Source organism: Miscanthus floridulus, chromosome 18 (genome assembly GCF_019320115.1).
Source record: "Miscanthus floridulus cultivar M001 chromosome 18, ASM1932011v1, whole genome shotgun sequence".
NCBI classification, from domain to species: domain Eukaryota; kingdom Viridiplantae; phylum Streptophyta; class Magnoliopsida; order Poales; family Poaceae; genus Miscanthus; species Miscanthus floridulus.
The window spans coordinates 14,956,103-14,972,859 of record NC_089597.1 but is presented as its reverse complement, the minus strand read 5'-3'; the positions used below and the strand labels follow the sequence as shown (position 1 = coordinate 14,972,859).

The 16,757-nt window shown below is 43.6% G+C and overlaps 1 protein-coding gene across 1 annotated transcript; it reads left to right on the top strand.

Moving 5' to 3' along the window:
* The first annotated feature begins 1,063 nt into the window (after window positions 1-1,063).
* On the top strand, window positions 1,064-4,743 carry LOC136523335 (uncharacterized). The gene is made up of 4 exons (XM_066517051.1): window positions 1,064-3,243; window positions 3,729-3,864; window positions 3,961-4,023; window positions 4,423-4,743. The coding sequence occupies exons 1-4, from the start codon at window positions 1,064-1,066 to the stop codon at window positions 4,741-4,743; spliced, it is 2,700 nt and encodes an 899-aa protein (XP_066373148.1).
* Window positions 4,744-16,757: the final 12,014 nt, after the last annotated feature.

The window sequence follows — 16,757 nt, the reverse complement described above, 5'->3', positions numbered from 1 at the left end:
CCATCTTCCCCACGGAGCTCCTGCGCGCGGGCGCGGTCTCCCTCTCACGCCGCCCCCATCTTCCCCACGGAGCTACCGCACGCCGCCGCCCCCAACTTCCCCCACGCCGCCCCGCCTCGTCGGCCTCCCTTACGCCGTCCACAACCCCATATGTGCCCTCCACCACGCCGCCCCGCTTCGTCCGCCTCTTTGCTACTCCACGCCGCCATGGCTCCCCTGCGGCTCCTCCACACCAAGTGCCGCCCTTGAGACGGACAGGACGCCGTGGCTCCTCGGGACACCACTCGGCTCCTCCACAGTCTCCATACAGGTGTGTTCCTGTCTTCCACTATAGATCGATTGATTCTTCTTGTTAACTGAGCTGTGCATGTATCAGTTATCACACCTGTTAATGGCAATATAGAGTTATTTTATTTGAGACAAATCAGTCTCCATTATAAGCACGTTCCGTATCTAATTGATGTACGTAGACTATTGAGTCTTGGATGCAGGAGAACATATATTACATACTGTTTCTTTGTACAGCTTCTGTTACAACTTGATAGTTTGGACCCTTGTTAGATAGATCTTTTTACAATTAAGATCTTCATTATTGGGATAACTAACAAGAGTCCAGGATTCCGCAGTCTCCATTCAAGAACTCATCTGCTGCTCCATCGAGAAACACGCGAGCAGTGGAGGTCCGACGGAAGGCAGGTGACACTGGATCTGGAGAAGACAGGATCCACGCTGGAGGTGAAGGGCCCGTGAGCTGAGCTTCCTGGTTCCAGAATCAAGGTTAATCTATATTCCTTTCTCGTTGTGATGTTGCCTGCATTTATTTTCCTTTGGCATTTGGCTGTGATTCAATTCAGCGAGAACTTCACTTGAGCAATGTTAAAGAATGGTGAACCCAGATCGTTTTATGGACAACTGTAGTTTAGTTCTATATTAATAAAAAACAAATCTTTGATTGTTTCTTGATCTAAAACAGTGTGGTTTTCATGCAGTGTAGATTTTCTGATCTAAAATAATACTAAACAGAAATCTAACATGTTAATCTTTCAATACAGAACTTATTAACATGTCAAACCGCTCATGGATGTATAGTGGTTGGCAGCGTGGTAACTTTTCTAATGAATGGATTAATCAAAGCACTGTGTTCTTGAATCATGCATTTGCATTTCCGGGTGTAGCTCAAAATGGTACCATCAAGTGTCCTTGTGCCAAGTGCCGGAACTATTTTAGACACCCAAGAAAAACTGTAGAATTGCACCTATGTAAGCATGGTTTTAAGGAAGGCTATGAAACATGGACAGAGCATGGAGAGGGGACTGTTAGTCATACTGAATTTGACAATGCAGTAAATAGAGAGGGTTTTGATGAGACCGACCATATGGATGAAATGCTAGTTGATCTAGCTGGGGCCCATCCACCTGCAGTAGATGAACCAACACCATATGCTAAAGCTTTCTACAGGATGGTCGCTAGTGCAGATGAGTTGGTGCACGAGAAAACCAATCACTCATGCATGTCCGCGGTTGCTCGATTACTTGCCGTAAAGTCACGATACAACATGCCTATTGCAGAATATGATGACATCTTAGATATTGTCCATGAACTTCTTCCTCCAGATTCTAAGCTACCTGACAACTTCTACCAATCAAGGAAACTATTAGAGGGTCTTGGTATGCCATATGTGAAAATTGATGTTTGCTACAACAATTGCATGCTTTTCTACAAAGATAATGAGAATAAAGAGAAATGTGATTTTTGTAAAGCCAATCGATATGAGGATGGTGGGAAGAAAATTCCACGCAAAGTTTTGCGTTATCTTCCCATCAAAGATAGGCTGCAAAGGTTGTTTCTACACCCCGAAACAGCCAAACTAATGTATGCACCTAGTCCCTCAACGAATGGTAAAATGGTGCACCCTTGTGATGGAGAAGCTTGGCAGAAATTTGATAAAGACAACCCTGACTTTGAATCAGATAGAAGAAATGTGCGACTAGCTGTAGCAACTGATGGTTTCACACCATTTAATCTAAATGCTGCTCCTTATTCATGTTGGCCAGTCTTTGTGACCCCACTAAATTTACCACCTGGCACACTCTTAAGACAGGAGTATATTTTCCTCTCCCTTGTTCTTCCTGGTCCAAAGCACCCTGGTAAAAAGTTGAACATTCTAATGCAGCCCTTAGTTGATGAACTTCAGGACCTATGGGTAGGGGTTAATTCTTGGGATGCTTCGGTAAAGAAAGAATTTACATTAAGGGCAGCCTACCTTTGGTCTGTACATGACTTCATGGCATATGGTGACTTTGCTGGATGGAGCACACATGGTAGATTGTCATGCCCATATGGATATGGGTGCAAAGGTTTTACACTACGTAATGGTCATAAGGCTTGCTGGTTTGATTGCCACAGGAAGTTCCTGCCTGTTGATCATGAATTTAGACAACAAGCAAATGCATTCCGTAAGAACACTAGGGTTTCTGAGGAGCCTCCTAGTATCTTAACAGGAGAAGAAATGCAACGCCATTTGGACAGATTTGTAGGTGATTCAGATACCTATGGAAAATTGCATAATTGGACACATGCACTTTGCTTTAGGCAGCTTCCATATTTCCAGAAACTTCTTCTACCTCACAATATTGATGTGATGCACAATGAAAAGAATATGGCTGAAGCCATATGGAACACATGCTTTGATATAGGAGATAAGACCAAAGATAATGTGAAGGCTAGGCTAGATTTAGCTCAAATTTGTAATCGTCCTTCGCTCCATTTGGTGCAAAGAAACAATGGGAAGTGGGATAGGCCAAGAGGTCCATTCTGTATTGGTAAAGATGACAAGCCAACCATTCTCAAATGGATCCAAGATTTAAAGTTTCCTGATGCATATGCTGCAAACATAAGGCGTGGTGTAAACCTTGAGCAAAAGAGGGTTTTAGGCCTAAAAAGTCATGACTACCACATTTTTATTGAACGGTTGCTTGCTGTTGTGTTCTGCGGGTTCTTGCCTGATAATGTATGGCGCTCTTTGGCTAAGCTTAGTTACTTCTATCGCCAATTGTGTGCGAAAGAGCTTAGCAACGATGTTGTCCGTTCTCTGGAACAAAATGTTGCAGTGCTTCTTTGCAAATTAGAGAAGATATTCCCTCCTGGTTTCTTCAATGTTATGCAACATTTGATCATCCATCTACCTTATGAGGCAAGGTTAGGAGGGCCAGTCCTAGCTCGTTGGAGCTATCCATATGAGAGGTAATTATGTAAATAAGTTATGTAAGCTGCTGTCCAAATTAAAGGACCTTAGTTTATTGATCATGGGTATGTTGTTACTTCATAGGTGTATCCAAAAACTTAAGAAGAAAATTAGAAATAAGGCTCGAGTTGAAGTTGCCATGGTTGAGGCATTCCTAGTTGAAGAGGTTACAAATAACCTTAGCTTGTATTTTAAATCCACTGCTCCTTCAATAAGAAACAAGATACCTCGCTATGATGATGGTGCATCTACATTTCAAGCTACATGTGACCTTGAAATTTTTAAATGCTCGGGTCGATGCATTAGTCCAAGGGGTATCCGTGACCTCTCAAATGAGGAATACAAGGTTGCTTTCCTGTACATATTAACAAACATGCCTGAGATGGAAGATTTCTTCATGTAAGTTCTAAAAACACATGAAAAATCTGAGGTTTCTTTAGTAGAATTTGTGCATATAGGGATAACAATAAATCTGTTAATGTAGACAATTTGAGAAGGAGCAGTGGAAGAGCCGTCTTCCTCCCACAGAACAGCAACTTCGTGATTTAAGGTTAAATGGTTGGAAACATGGCCGTGGCACGGAATCAGGGCCAAATTTTTTTGAATGGTTCAAAAGAAAAGTAATCTTCTTCCCTTGTTCTAAAAAGTCACATTATGCTTACTTTAAATTATAAGAAAACTTAAACAAAGTTAACATATAAATTGTTCTTTTTCAGTGCCAAAAATCAGCTAGCATTCACAATGTGCTATGCCAAATGTCTTATGGTTTTCGCACTCAAGTTACCTCATATGGGTGTTATGATATCAATGGATATAGATTTCGGTCTGAGAAATATGAGAAAGGAAGACCAGGGCTAACAACCATTAATACCGGTGTTTGTGTTACTTAATATGATGAATCTGATAACGCTCTTGAGTATTATGGTGTCATAGAAGATATCATAAAGATAAAATGGGAGGGTAGTATTAAACTAGAGTTGGTTTTGTTTTATTGCCGCTGGTTTGATCCAACACCTAATGGATTGAGGCGCACAGAAGACCTAGGGTTGGTAGAGATCAAGCATGCAGCAAGATTAAAAAGTTTTGACCCATTTGTGATGGCTAGTCAAGTTACTCAAGTTTACTATCTGTCGTACCCATGCAAGAAGGAGTTGTTACCATGGTGGGTTGTGTATCAGGTTGCTCCACATGGATGTGTACCCCGAAATACCGATAATACTAAGTCAATGAGTTCTGAAGACACAATACATGATGTCTATCAAGAGGAAGGATTGGATGGTACCTTTGTTATTGATTTGGGGGATGCATTGGACACCATAATCTCATTGGGCTCTGATGAGATAACTGACCCAAAAGACTTGGAAACAATAGAGAAGGCTGCTGTTCAAGATGAAGGATATGATGAAGAAGATATTGAGGAAGAGTATGAAAGCACAGAAGAAGAGGAGGAACCAATGGATGAAGAGGCTGAGGAGACTTATGATCCAAATGATTTCTGATCTAGTCATAAACTGCAATTTGGAAAAACTTGTTGTTCCAATATATAGTCCTAGTAAAATTAATGTGATGTAATGCAGTTGGTTGTCTGACAACCAAAACTTTTCAATCTACTATTATTACTTGTGTGGACTATATAATTTTAGCTTGTTGTTCACCTTCTAAACTTATATTTGTTGTTTTTTTACTTGCTGGTTATTCATTGCATCCATTTACCTTTTATGCAGACTTAACTTTTGTCCTGGCTATTTAATTCCTATGCTAATTTACTTTTTGTGGACTCTACTTTTTGTGCAGATGACTCGTGCCATTCGTCATGTTCCAACCAATCGTGCTACTAGCAATCGTGGCTCCCATGGCAGTGCATCTCATGGTACTGGTACAGCCTCTGCTAGTGATGCCACCCAAAGGACCAGAGGTGCTCTTGCCCGAGAAGAGCCACCTAAAAAAAGAGGAAGGAAGCCAGGGCGCGTGACAGAATTAGCACTACCTAAGCCTGGTACCAAGGTGCTTCTTAAACCAAGTGGTGACGAGTGAGTACATTACTAATTGATGATTCATTGTTATTATAAATATTTGAACACCTCAATAAAACAAATATGTATGACTGCAGGCAGTTTAGCTATGTTGACTATGAGAACAAGGATCCCCCTTACAAATACACGACTCAAGTTGGAGTCGTTCTTAAGAGAGAATACCCTACTGTGTTGGTTGAGGACAGAGATGAGAATGGGGCACTCATTAGGAAGCGTGCAGCACTAGAGTGGGCAGATTATTTTTTTCTAGATCCTGCGAATCAAATGGGAGTGTCAAGTGCAGATCGTGTGCTTTCTGAATTTTGGGTAAGCAACACATAATTTTTCAAGTTAGGAGTATAACATGCACAGATAAGTTGCTTTTGTTGATCTAGCTTGTCTTGTACACATGCAGCGCTTGTTTGAAGTCAGTATAGATGACCAAGCAGAGGCTGATCGTGTTCTTGAAAAATATTTGAAGAAAAGAGTTAAGGACCTGTTGTATCAATCCCGTGTGGATTGTGTGAAGGAGTACTACAGGGATCCCAATACACTTGAAACAATTGATGATGCACATGCTCGCCCGATACAGCTGCAGTATGAACAATACTTGGCTGGTAGGCTGAAGTGGTGCAGTGACGAGGTGTGGCCTAGGCTGTGTGCTTATTGGTGCACCGATGATTTCAAGCTAAAACGAGCGAGAGCACAGGAATGTCGCTTCAAATCACAAGATATTGCTCAAAATCATGGAGGTTCGAGGCCATTCACGGAGACACAACAAGTTCTGGTATGACACCCTTGCTAATGAGTGTCTTCTTACTCGTAAGAATCTATAAAGACTACTATTTGAATTATAAGTGCTATATCTGACAAAAAGTGATAAGAGAAACCTCAGAATGTAACAAACAGCCAATATGGACAAACAGACAAATTATTTTTTTAGCACAAGGTAATCTTGTCCAATATGAAAACAACCAATATGACATATGGCTGAAGATTACTAGCAAATCTGCATGTTCTAAACAAGTACAGATTACTATTTTTTCTATTTCTTTGCTGATGTTTACATTGAAAACCTATTCTATCTTATAGGGAAAGAACTTTGGTCCAGCAAAGGCAACATTTATGAACACATTTGCTGTGATGCATTCTGGTTTCAAAAGTGTGGATAGCACTGGCAGTAGTGGTCCAATTCGTTGTCAGAAAGCACAAAAGTTGATTGTAAGCATGCTCTACTTTGATATATGGAAACCATTTACTTTTTAGATTCTTCTTTTATGGTGCAAGTGACTACTTTATGTATGAACATTGTTTCTAGGATGACTATATGTCAGCTGTTAGGAGGGTTGCACATCCAGATGAAGTGGATGGAAAGCATGAGCACATGGAAGGGGAAGGGGATGTGGAAGAGGAAAGCCAGCAAGTGCATGAGCAAGAATTGAATGGCAAGGTCTTGTATGACCTCTCTGGTGGCACGCCCCATGGACGATTTGCCATTGCAAATGGTGCTGTTAGGGCAGCTGATATCAGGGCAGCCGCGAAGGAAAACAATATCCGTCCATCAAATTCAGTTTCTATGCAAAGCATGGCACGAGAAGTTGCACATCTACGCTCTGAAAACACAAGGCTACAACAGGAAAAGGACAATGTAGGCAAAATGGCACTAGGCTTGATAGTGGTATGTGCAAATATCTGAATCTAAGATTTGTTGTTTCGAACAACATTTGTTCACATTAAAGTGGTACATATTCGTGTGCAGCGACTTTATCAGCGCGTGGGCGAGGAAGTTCCAGAGGAAGCACTAAGCATTCTATCAACAACACAACCAACTGTGAGTATATAAAAAATATTCTATTAGCTATAAATCATAGATGGAAAATAAACAAAGTGAAGGGAATTTTACTCTTCTTTGTATGGCATTCAATTTAGGCATTTGGCTCCTATCAGTTAGTCTAACTAGAGCTTTTTGGTATTCAGCATGGCAGTACCCAGTGCACCAGTGAGGAAGTGGCCTCATGTTGATTCTTTTGTAGCTATGGACTTTAGTTGCACAGAATCACACAATCATGTTACACTGAGATTCCAATGTTCACATCTGGTGGTAAGGTAGAAATTCACACTTTTTCGGTTTTGAAGAACTGGGAAGAATTAGTATGTTATGCAAATAGGGTACCACAATTTCTGTTAGCTGAACTGATTCTAGACTAGTGGTATTAAAATAATTAGTAAACTATTCTTAACTGAACATGTATACCTTGGTCAGTAACACATTCTTAGGTGAACATCTTTTGTTTTTAGCTGAACATCTTAGCTGAACATTCTTAGCTGAAAACAACTTTTGTTTTTAGCTGAACATGTTTTAGCCTTGTACTCATATTGACTGAAACACATGCAGCCCGGTGACTAATAATCTTTTACTTTTTCACATGCAGCCGGTGACTGGATCATCTCATGTGGGTTCCGAATCGACTAATGACGATGTTGCAGCAAATGAGAGACTCCATGGTGGAAGTAGAGCTGCATTAGAAACCAGGAACTATCATAATGAAGCCACATGTGCAGGTGCTGGTGCTGATCTCACTGAAGACTGAATGGCTGTGTAGCCTGTTCTTTTGAAGTGTTTGCCCCTGCATACAATTTGGTTGGTACTAACCTTCAGCTAGTTCTTAGTGGCGTGGATGTTGAGCTAGTACTAACCTTTAGCTCGTATTCTTTGAAGTGTTTGCCTCTGCATACACTTAGGTCAGTACTAGTGGTGTGGTTGTTGGGCTAGTACTGATCTTTAGCTAGTACCGGTGGTGGAAGGGAGTTATGTTGATGCCAAATGTTTGGAGAAGTTATTTTGGGTAGATGGGTGCTAAATATTTGGACATCTCATGTATTTACCAATGTTGATGCAAACAAGACATCTATGTATGTAATGAATTTATGCTAGACTAATCTATATATATATATGATGGTGTATTGTATTTATCTTGGTATATGTCTCCATGGTTCAGTGTATATTATATTCAATATATCTGTTTTAAATTATATGGAAAACAGTATGTCAGTTTTTTCCTGTTGGTGTGATTTTTCCTGGTGGTTTAACACCGACAGGGAAAAGAATTTTCCTGCTGGTCCTCTTTCGACAGGGAAATCACCACCGACAAGGAAAAATATATTTCCCTGATGGGAAGAAATCGACAGGGAAAACAGGCACCGGCAGGAAAAAGCGATTTTTTTTACGGTGTGCAGACCGTCAGGGTAAATGATATAATAGCTTGTCGGTTTTGCACCGCCAAGGAATTTTATTTCCTTGTCGGTAATCCATTTTTTTTGACGGTTTCTACCGTCAGAGAAAAGAGATTTTTCTTGACGGTTTTGCAATTAACCTGTGGGTTATCCACCGTCAAGAAATTAAAATCGTATTTTCCTGACGGTACACCGTCAGGGAAATAACATCATCCCTGTCGAGCCAGCCCTGACGGTTATTCCCTGGCGGTTCACCGTCAGGGAATTTACTTTTAGATTTCCTTGACGGTGTTTTACATTTCCCTGACGGTCCGTACACCGTCAGGGAATTTTGGCTCTCCAGTAGTGTTGGGTGCATGCATGTATGTCAACGGATTGATTTTCTCTTTCTGGTTGGTGTCTTGTGGGCCATACCATACGTGCATGGCTTGGAGTCTTTCTTCGTGATCAAGGTGAAAGCACGCACGTACTGTTTTGATGGAAATCGAGACGGAGTATAGGTTGCCCACAGGATCGCGTGAGTCACGGAAGGAAAAAAAACTATGAACACAAAAGGAAGGAATGGACAGCAGAGGAGTCAAACAGAGAGTCTACGGTATTGCATAACGATAATGATACATATCATACGTCCGGATCCGTCTGCTCATTTCTGCACCCGCTCATTCCCCCACCGCGGCATCTCCGCACCCGCCGCACCCACGCCGCAACGCTCCTCTGCCGAGCAACGCGCGCCCCCGCCCCGCCCCCAAGCGCGTCGCACGAGCCGCGCGCCCCGCTGCCTCCCTCTCCCTCCTCCTGCTCCAGCGCGGCGGCGGCCCCGGCGCGAGCATCAGCTCTGATCCACACGGCCACCCCCTTCCTCTTCTCTAGCCGGCCACCCCCGGCCTCAACTCTGGTGCGGGGATGGGCGCGACCCCGGCGGCGGCCCCAGCGCGGGTGCAGATCTAGCGCGGGCGCGTGGCCCTGCTCCGGCATGGGACGCACAACAAGGCCCCAGCGCGGGTGCAGATCTAGCGCGGGTGCAGATCAAGCCGCTTGTTGAGAGGATAAGTACTCTGAAACAGCAAGGTTTGACCGGCCTTGGTATTATTTCTAGTTTTCTTCGCCGTCGAGTCCAACCTCTTAAGGAGCAAGAAATCTTTGGTTTTGAGTACTCTAGGGCAGAGGATCCTTCTCGTATGGTCCCTGCCCTTGAGTTGACCGACGAGGAGGTGCTCGAGCATCTTCGGAAGATGCTGAAAGGGGTGAACGTCGTTCCTTACGCTGTTGTTGAGTATTGCGCTAAGAACCCTCCTCCTGTTGTGAGTTGTTTTTCTTTATTCGAGTATTTTTTTAATTTCCTTTGTGGTCTCCACCTTTGTTTAATCTTTCTCATCTGGTTGTTTTACTCTTCTTTGTAGGAATTGGGGCGCAACTTTGTTGACCCAATCCCCCTTGATGTCCTCCCTGCCGTGGTGAATACTGGGGAGGATCTTGCTGGGGCTTCTGTAATTAGTAAGTTCCAAATCACCACATCGTTTCCTAGAGTTTCTTCTGGAGTTGTTGATGTATATGAAGAATAAGTTCCTCGTCCAGTCCCCCGAGGTCCTCGTAGCGTCTCAAAGAGGGGGCGAACGGATGGTTGGAATCGCCCAATGCTTTATTTTTCTTTGTCTCTTTCTGCTCAGTCCTTCTCTCATGATCATACCGGCTTCTTTTTCTCGTCTGAAAACGAGAAAAAGTTGTCTTCCGAAGTGAGCGCCCTAAAAGCTGATCTTGACGTCCTCTGGGCCGAGATGGAGGTTGAGCATCAAACGCATCAGGAGGAGGAAAAATCTCTTCATGCCCGGGTTGTTGAGACCGAAAAGCAGAGGGATGCCACTTTTTAGGAGGCTCAAAAGAATTCGGAGGCCGTGAAGAACTTGGAGGCCGTGAAGGAGTGCAACGGTACTGCGGGTTCTTTTTGTTTCCTTCTGCATTCAAATTCTCCTTTCTGCTGACTTGTTGTTTGTTGTCTTGTCCCGCTCTCTGGGTTGAAAAGCAGAAGTTCTCGAAGGGCGTTGAAGAAATGAAGACTCTTGTTCGTACAAGTCACAACAAGGCTAAGGAGGTAATTACTCATGCTGAGGAGGAACTCGCGCTTTCTAAGTTGATTAGGCGTGGAGCTGATAGAGATCTTGTGCAAGCCCAAAAAACTATTGAAGACTTGTCTGGCAAGTTGGCGATGGCTACTGAAAACTAGAAAGCTTTGTGGAAATCCTTTCATTCAGTAGCCGATGTTCTCCGAACTCCAGTGGATGATGAGCAATCTTGGGCTCAGTTGATTCCTCAAATTCCAACTCGTTTCCAAGAGTTTGTGAAGAGGTGCGCTCAACTGTGTACCAAGAATGCCCTGGCCCAGGTCCGGGTTCTTGCTCCAGCAGCTCCTTTGTCCAAGATAGCAGAGGAAGCTGATAGTCAAGAATACATTGATGCCGTTGAGAGGATGGAACCTGAAGTTGAAGACTTAGCTAGTAGAATAGTAGATAATCTTAATATTGTTCTCCCTTCTCCTGATGATGAGGCTTGATGTATTTGACCTTTATGCCCATGCCTTGTAATATGACATTATACTTCTTTTTGGATGAAGGTTTTTTGTTGATGTCTTCTTTGCCTGGATGCCTTGCTTATTCCTCGGATGATTTTTCGATTGGTCAGAGTTACTAGACTTTGCCGAGTACTTTGTCTTTCTCTCGTCTTTGCCTTGTAAACAATTCTGCGCGCTATCTTGACAAATTTACCGAGTACTTTGTCTTTCTCTCGTCTTCACCTTGTAAACAATTCTGCACGCTATCTTGACAAATTTTTTTGATTTGTCGAGTACTTTTCTGCCCATGTAAACAATTCGTTATATATAGATCTTTGTGTTGACGACCTTTCTTGATCTATCGAGTGCTTGTCCGATCTTCTTTTGTGCCATGTAAATAATTCGTAGATCTTTGTGTTGACAACCTTTCTTGATCTGTCGAGTGCTTGTCTGGCCTTCTTTTGTGCCATGTAAACAACTCATTATATGTAGATCTTTGTGTTCTTGGGTATCTCCAGTGTAGCCCCCGAGCCTCTTGCTATTTGGAACAAGTAGCTGGAGGGTCTTGTCTTAAAATTGCTTTGGTCTATGCCCAGGCTTAGTTTCAGTCGTTTTGCTTTTTGTTTCAGGTGTTAGCTCGTTGGCTATCCTCATCGGCGGGCTCAAGCGTTTTTTTCAGCTATTTTGCTCTCGGCCGGGATGCTCAGGCGTCTTTTCAGCCATTTTGCATTTTATTTCGGGTGTTAGCTTATTAGCTACCCTCATCGGCGGGCTCAAGCGTCTTTTCAGCTATTTTGCTCTCGGTCGGGATGCTCAGGTGTATTTTCTACCATTTTGCATTTTATTTCGGGTGTTAGCTTGTTAGCTACCCTCATCGGCGGGCTCAAGCGTCTTTTCAGCTATTTTGCTCTCGGCCAGGATGCTCAGGCGTATTTTCAGCCATTTTGCATTTTATTTCGGGTGTTAGCTTGTTAGCTACCCTCATCAGCGGGCTCAAGCGTCTTTTCAGCTATTTTGCTCTCGGCCGGGATGCTCAGGCGTCTTTTCATCCATTTTGCATTTTATTTCGGGTGTTAGCTTGTTAGCTACCCTCATTGGCGGGCTCAAGCGTCTTTTCAGCTATTTTGCTCTCGGCCGGGATGCTCAGGCGTTTTTTCAGCCATTTTGCATTTTATTTCGGGTGTTAGCTTGTTAGCTACCCTCATCAGCGGGTCAAGCGTCTTTTCAGCTATTTTGCTCTCGGCCGGGATGCTCAGGCATATTTTCAGTCATTTTGCATTTTATTTCGGGTGTTAGCTTGTTAGCTACCCTCATCGGTGGGCTCAAGCGTCTTTTCAGCTATTTTGCTCTCGGCCGGGATGCTCAGGCGTCTTTTTAGTCATTTTGCATTTAAGAAACAACTTGGATAGAGCCATGAGACATATGTTTGTTGAGAGATAATCATCTTTATTGATCATGAAAATTGGTGTGTTACAATGATACATAGCGCTATCTTTGTTGATCATGAACGTTGGTCTCTTGTGTCTTGTATACATATTTTCCCTTGAGTTGTTTTTATACATAGAATCTTTGTAGCTGACTGATGTGCCATGTTTTGTTGACTTCTTTTCCGTCTTCAGTTATGAGCTTGTATGTGCCTGGTCCAGTGGCTTTTGAGACAATAAAAGGACCTTCCCATGGACTGAGTAGTTTATGGCGTCCGTCAGCTTTTTGTATTCTTCTTAGTACTAGGTCTCCGACTTGTAGTGATCGAGGCTGGGTATTCTTGTTGTAGTGGCGTCTTAATCCTTGGAGGTATCTTGCTGATTGAAGGGTAGCGTTTACCCTGACTTCTTCCGTACTGTCGAGTTCTAATCTTCTGGTGTATTCTGCTTCTCCTTCGTCGTACTGTTCTATCCTTGGTGACGTCCAAATCAAGTCGGCGGGTAGTACAGCTTCTGATCCGTAAACTAGGAAGAAAGGCGAGTATCCGGTAGCTCTGCTTATTTGAGTTCGAAGCCCCCATACTACTTTGGGTAATTCTTCAATCCATTTTGATCCATAGTCTGCTAGTTCTTCATACAGTCTTGGTTTCAACCCGGCTAGTATGAGTCCATTGGCCCTTTCTACCTGTACATTGGCTTCTGGATGTGCGACTGATGCGTAATCTATGCCGAAGCCACAATTCTGTGCCCAACTTTTGAACTCTGTGGCTATAAAGGGAGAGCCTAAATCTGTGATGATTCGATTGGGCATGCCGAAGCAGTGCATAATGTCTTGGATGAACTCGACTGCTTTGGTTGCGCTGTATTTTGCGAGTGGTTTGTATTCGATCCATTTGGTGAACTTGTCACTTGCCACGAAGATGTACTCGAAACCACCCTTTGCTTTCTTGAAAGGTCATACTTGATCTAGTCCCTAGCAGGAGAAAGGCCAGGCGGGTGGGATGCAGATGAGATTGTGAGCTGGCACATGAGCTTGTCTTGCGAACATTTGACAACCTTTGCATTTTCTGACAAGTTCTTCTACGTCTTTCAGAGCTGTTGGCCAGTAGAATCCGGTGCGAAAAGCTTTGCCGACTAGTGTTCTTGAAGCGGCATGATTTCCGCAGCAACCTGAGTGTATTTCGTCTAGGATCTCTTTGCCTTCTTCAAATGAGACACATTTTAGGAGTACTCCTGATGATGTAGCTCTTCTATAGAGCTTGTCCCCTACTAGGACGTAGTTTTTGCTTCTGCGAACAACTTGGGTAGCTTCCTCTTTGTCTGCTAGCAACTTATTCTCTTTGATATAATCAATAAAAGCCTGTGTCCATGAAGTGTTGATTACCAGAATCTGGTTGCCTTTGTCTGTGAGTTCTGGGCTTGTCCCACCGGGTTGTTTGATAGAAGGAGCTGATAACTCCTCTATGAATACGCCGGGTGGGACCTTTGCCCTGTCTGATCCGAGCTTGGCGAGGACATCTGCTGCAATGTTGGAATCGTGTAGGACATGTAGAATTTCCAATCCTTGGAAATGTTTTTCGAGTTTTTGGATTTCAGCGCAGTAAGCACCCATGTTTTCTTTGGTGCAGTCCCAATCTTTGTTGACTTGGTTGATGACTACTATCGAATCGCCGTATATGAGTAATCGCTTGATTCCGAGAGTAATTGTCACTCGTAGCCCGTGGATGAGAGCTTCATACTCTGCTTCATTGTTGGTAGCTTGCCATAATATTTGAAGGACATACTTGAGTTGTTTTCTGTCTGGAGAGATTAGGAAAACGCCCGCGTTGGCTCCGCCTAGCTTGAGTGATCCATCAAAGTACATCTTCCAGTGGTCAAGGATTGTATTTGACATAGGTTGTTGAATCTCTGTCCACTCGGCAACAAAATCGGCAAGGGCTTGAGATTTGATTGCTTTCCGCAAGGTGAAATCGATGTTGAGAGCACCGAGTTCAACTGCCCACCTTGATATGCGCCCTGTTGCGTCTCTGTTGTGTAAGATGTCTCCGAGTGGGAAGTCTATCACCACGGTAATCTTGTGGCTTTCAAAATAGTGGCGAAGCTTGCGTGAAGTGATCAATAGGGCGTAGAGTAGTTTTTGCACATGCGGGTACCAGATTTTTGATTCTGACAGTACTTCGCTGATGTAGTATACGGTCGTTGTACTTTATACACATGCCCTTCTTCTTCTCTTTCTACGACTATCGCCGTGCTGACCACAATAGAAGTTGCCGAAATGTATAGCATCATGTCTTCGTCTTTCTTTGGAGGTGTGAGAACTGGTGAGGATGTGAGGTATGCCATAAGTTTCTTGAAAGCTTCATTGGCTTCTTCCGTCTACTCAAACTTGTCTGTCTTCTTTAGTAGTTTAAAGAAAGGTAACCCTTTTTCGCCGAGCCTCGAAATGAAACGATTGAGTGCCGCCATGCACCCTGTTAACTTTTGCACATCTTTGATGTTTTGAGGTGGGCCCATCTCTGTTATGGCTCAAATTTGCTTGGCGCTTGCTTCGATTCCGCGATGACTGACCAAGAAACCTAGTAGTTGTCCTAAAGGAACTCTGAATACACACTTGTTTGGGTTCAATTTCCACCTCCACCTTTTTAGGTTCTCGAAGGTTTGCTTTAAGTCTTCAATCAGTGTATCCGGGTTCTTTGTTTTTACAACCACGTCATCCACGTATGCTTCTATGTTTTCGCCGATTTGATCACCAAGGCACGTTTGGATAGCTCTTTGGTAAGTGGCTCCAGCGTTCTTGAGTCCAAACGACATGGTCTTATAGCAGTAGGCACCGAACGGAGTGATGAAAGATGTCTTGCTCTGGTCTTGCTCTTTTAATGCGATCTAGTGATACCCTGAATAGCAATCAAGAAAGGATAATAGGGCGGATCCTGCTGTTGAATCAACTATCTGATCAATGCGTGGTAGCCCGAACGGATCTTTTAGGTAGTGCTTGTTGAGATCTGTGTAGTCGACACACATGTGCCATTCGTCCGTGTTCTTTTTCTGTACTAGAACTGGGTTTGCTAGCCAATCTAGATGAAGGATTTCTCTGATGAATCCAGCCGCCATTAGCTTTGTGATTTCTTTTTTAATCACTGTCTTCTTGTCAAGCGAGAATCGTCGTAGCCATTGCTTTATAGGCTTGGAGCCTTCATTGATATCGATTCTGTGCTCAGCCAACTCTCTTGGGACACCTGGCATGTCGGCCGGCTTTCAAGCGAAGATGTCTTTGTTGTCCCGAAGAAAGTTGGTGAGCGCGAGTTCCTGTTTTGCCGAGAGGTGGGCGCTGATGGTTGCTGTCTTGGAGGGATCGCCAGTGCCCAGGTCGATTTGCTTGACGTCGGCTTCTTTTGGTGGTGCGAGGATGCTGGGCTTTTTAGCCAGTATCTCTAGTTCTTCTTGGCTTATTTCTGCGGCAATAGTGGCTATTTCTTTTCTTCCATTGTTGGCTTGTGCTTTGGCTGCGATTTGGATTGCCTGAACATCGCAGTCAAAAGCGTGCTTCAAATCACTTCGAAGAGAAAGGACACCGTTAGGTCCTGGCATCTTAAGCAGTAGGTACGGATAATGTGGTATTGCCATGAATTTTGCTAGCGCTGGGCGCCCGAGGATTGCATGGTATGATGAATCGAAGTCCGCGGCCTCAAACTTGATGAACTCTGTACGGTAGTTCGAGGGAGTTCCAAAAGTGATGGGTAGAGTAATTTATCCAAGTGGCATGGCTGCCTTGTCGGGTACTATGCCATAAAAAGGTGTACTTATTGGTGTAATCATCCCGCCGAGTTGCAGTTCCATCTTCCTTAACGTTTCTGAAAAGATGATGTTGAGTCCGGCTCCCCCGTCGATTAGTACTTTGGTGACAGTCATACCGGCAATAGTTGGATCTAGAACCAGTGGGTAATAGCCTGCGTTTCCCATGCTAGTCCATTGGTCTTCTCTGGAAATTTGGATTGGATACTGTGACCAATTGAGATACCTTGGAGTAGCCGGTTCTGCTGCCATGATCGTTCGTAGTGCTAATTTTTCTTGATGTTTGCTTCTGGAATCTAGGGCCTCGGAGAAGATCACTGCTACCGTCCCCCTAGATTTTTGGAATCCCTTGTCTTCGTGGTTGTCATCTTTTTTCTGATTGTCTTCTTTAGTGTTCCCCTTACTATCTTTTCTTGTGTATCGATCATTGAAGGTGTAGCAATTTCCGATGGTGTGCTTCCCATTAGGGTGCAATGGGCAACATATGTTTTCGATGTCGTCATATC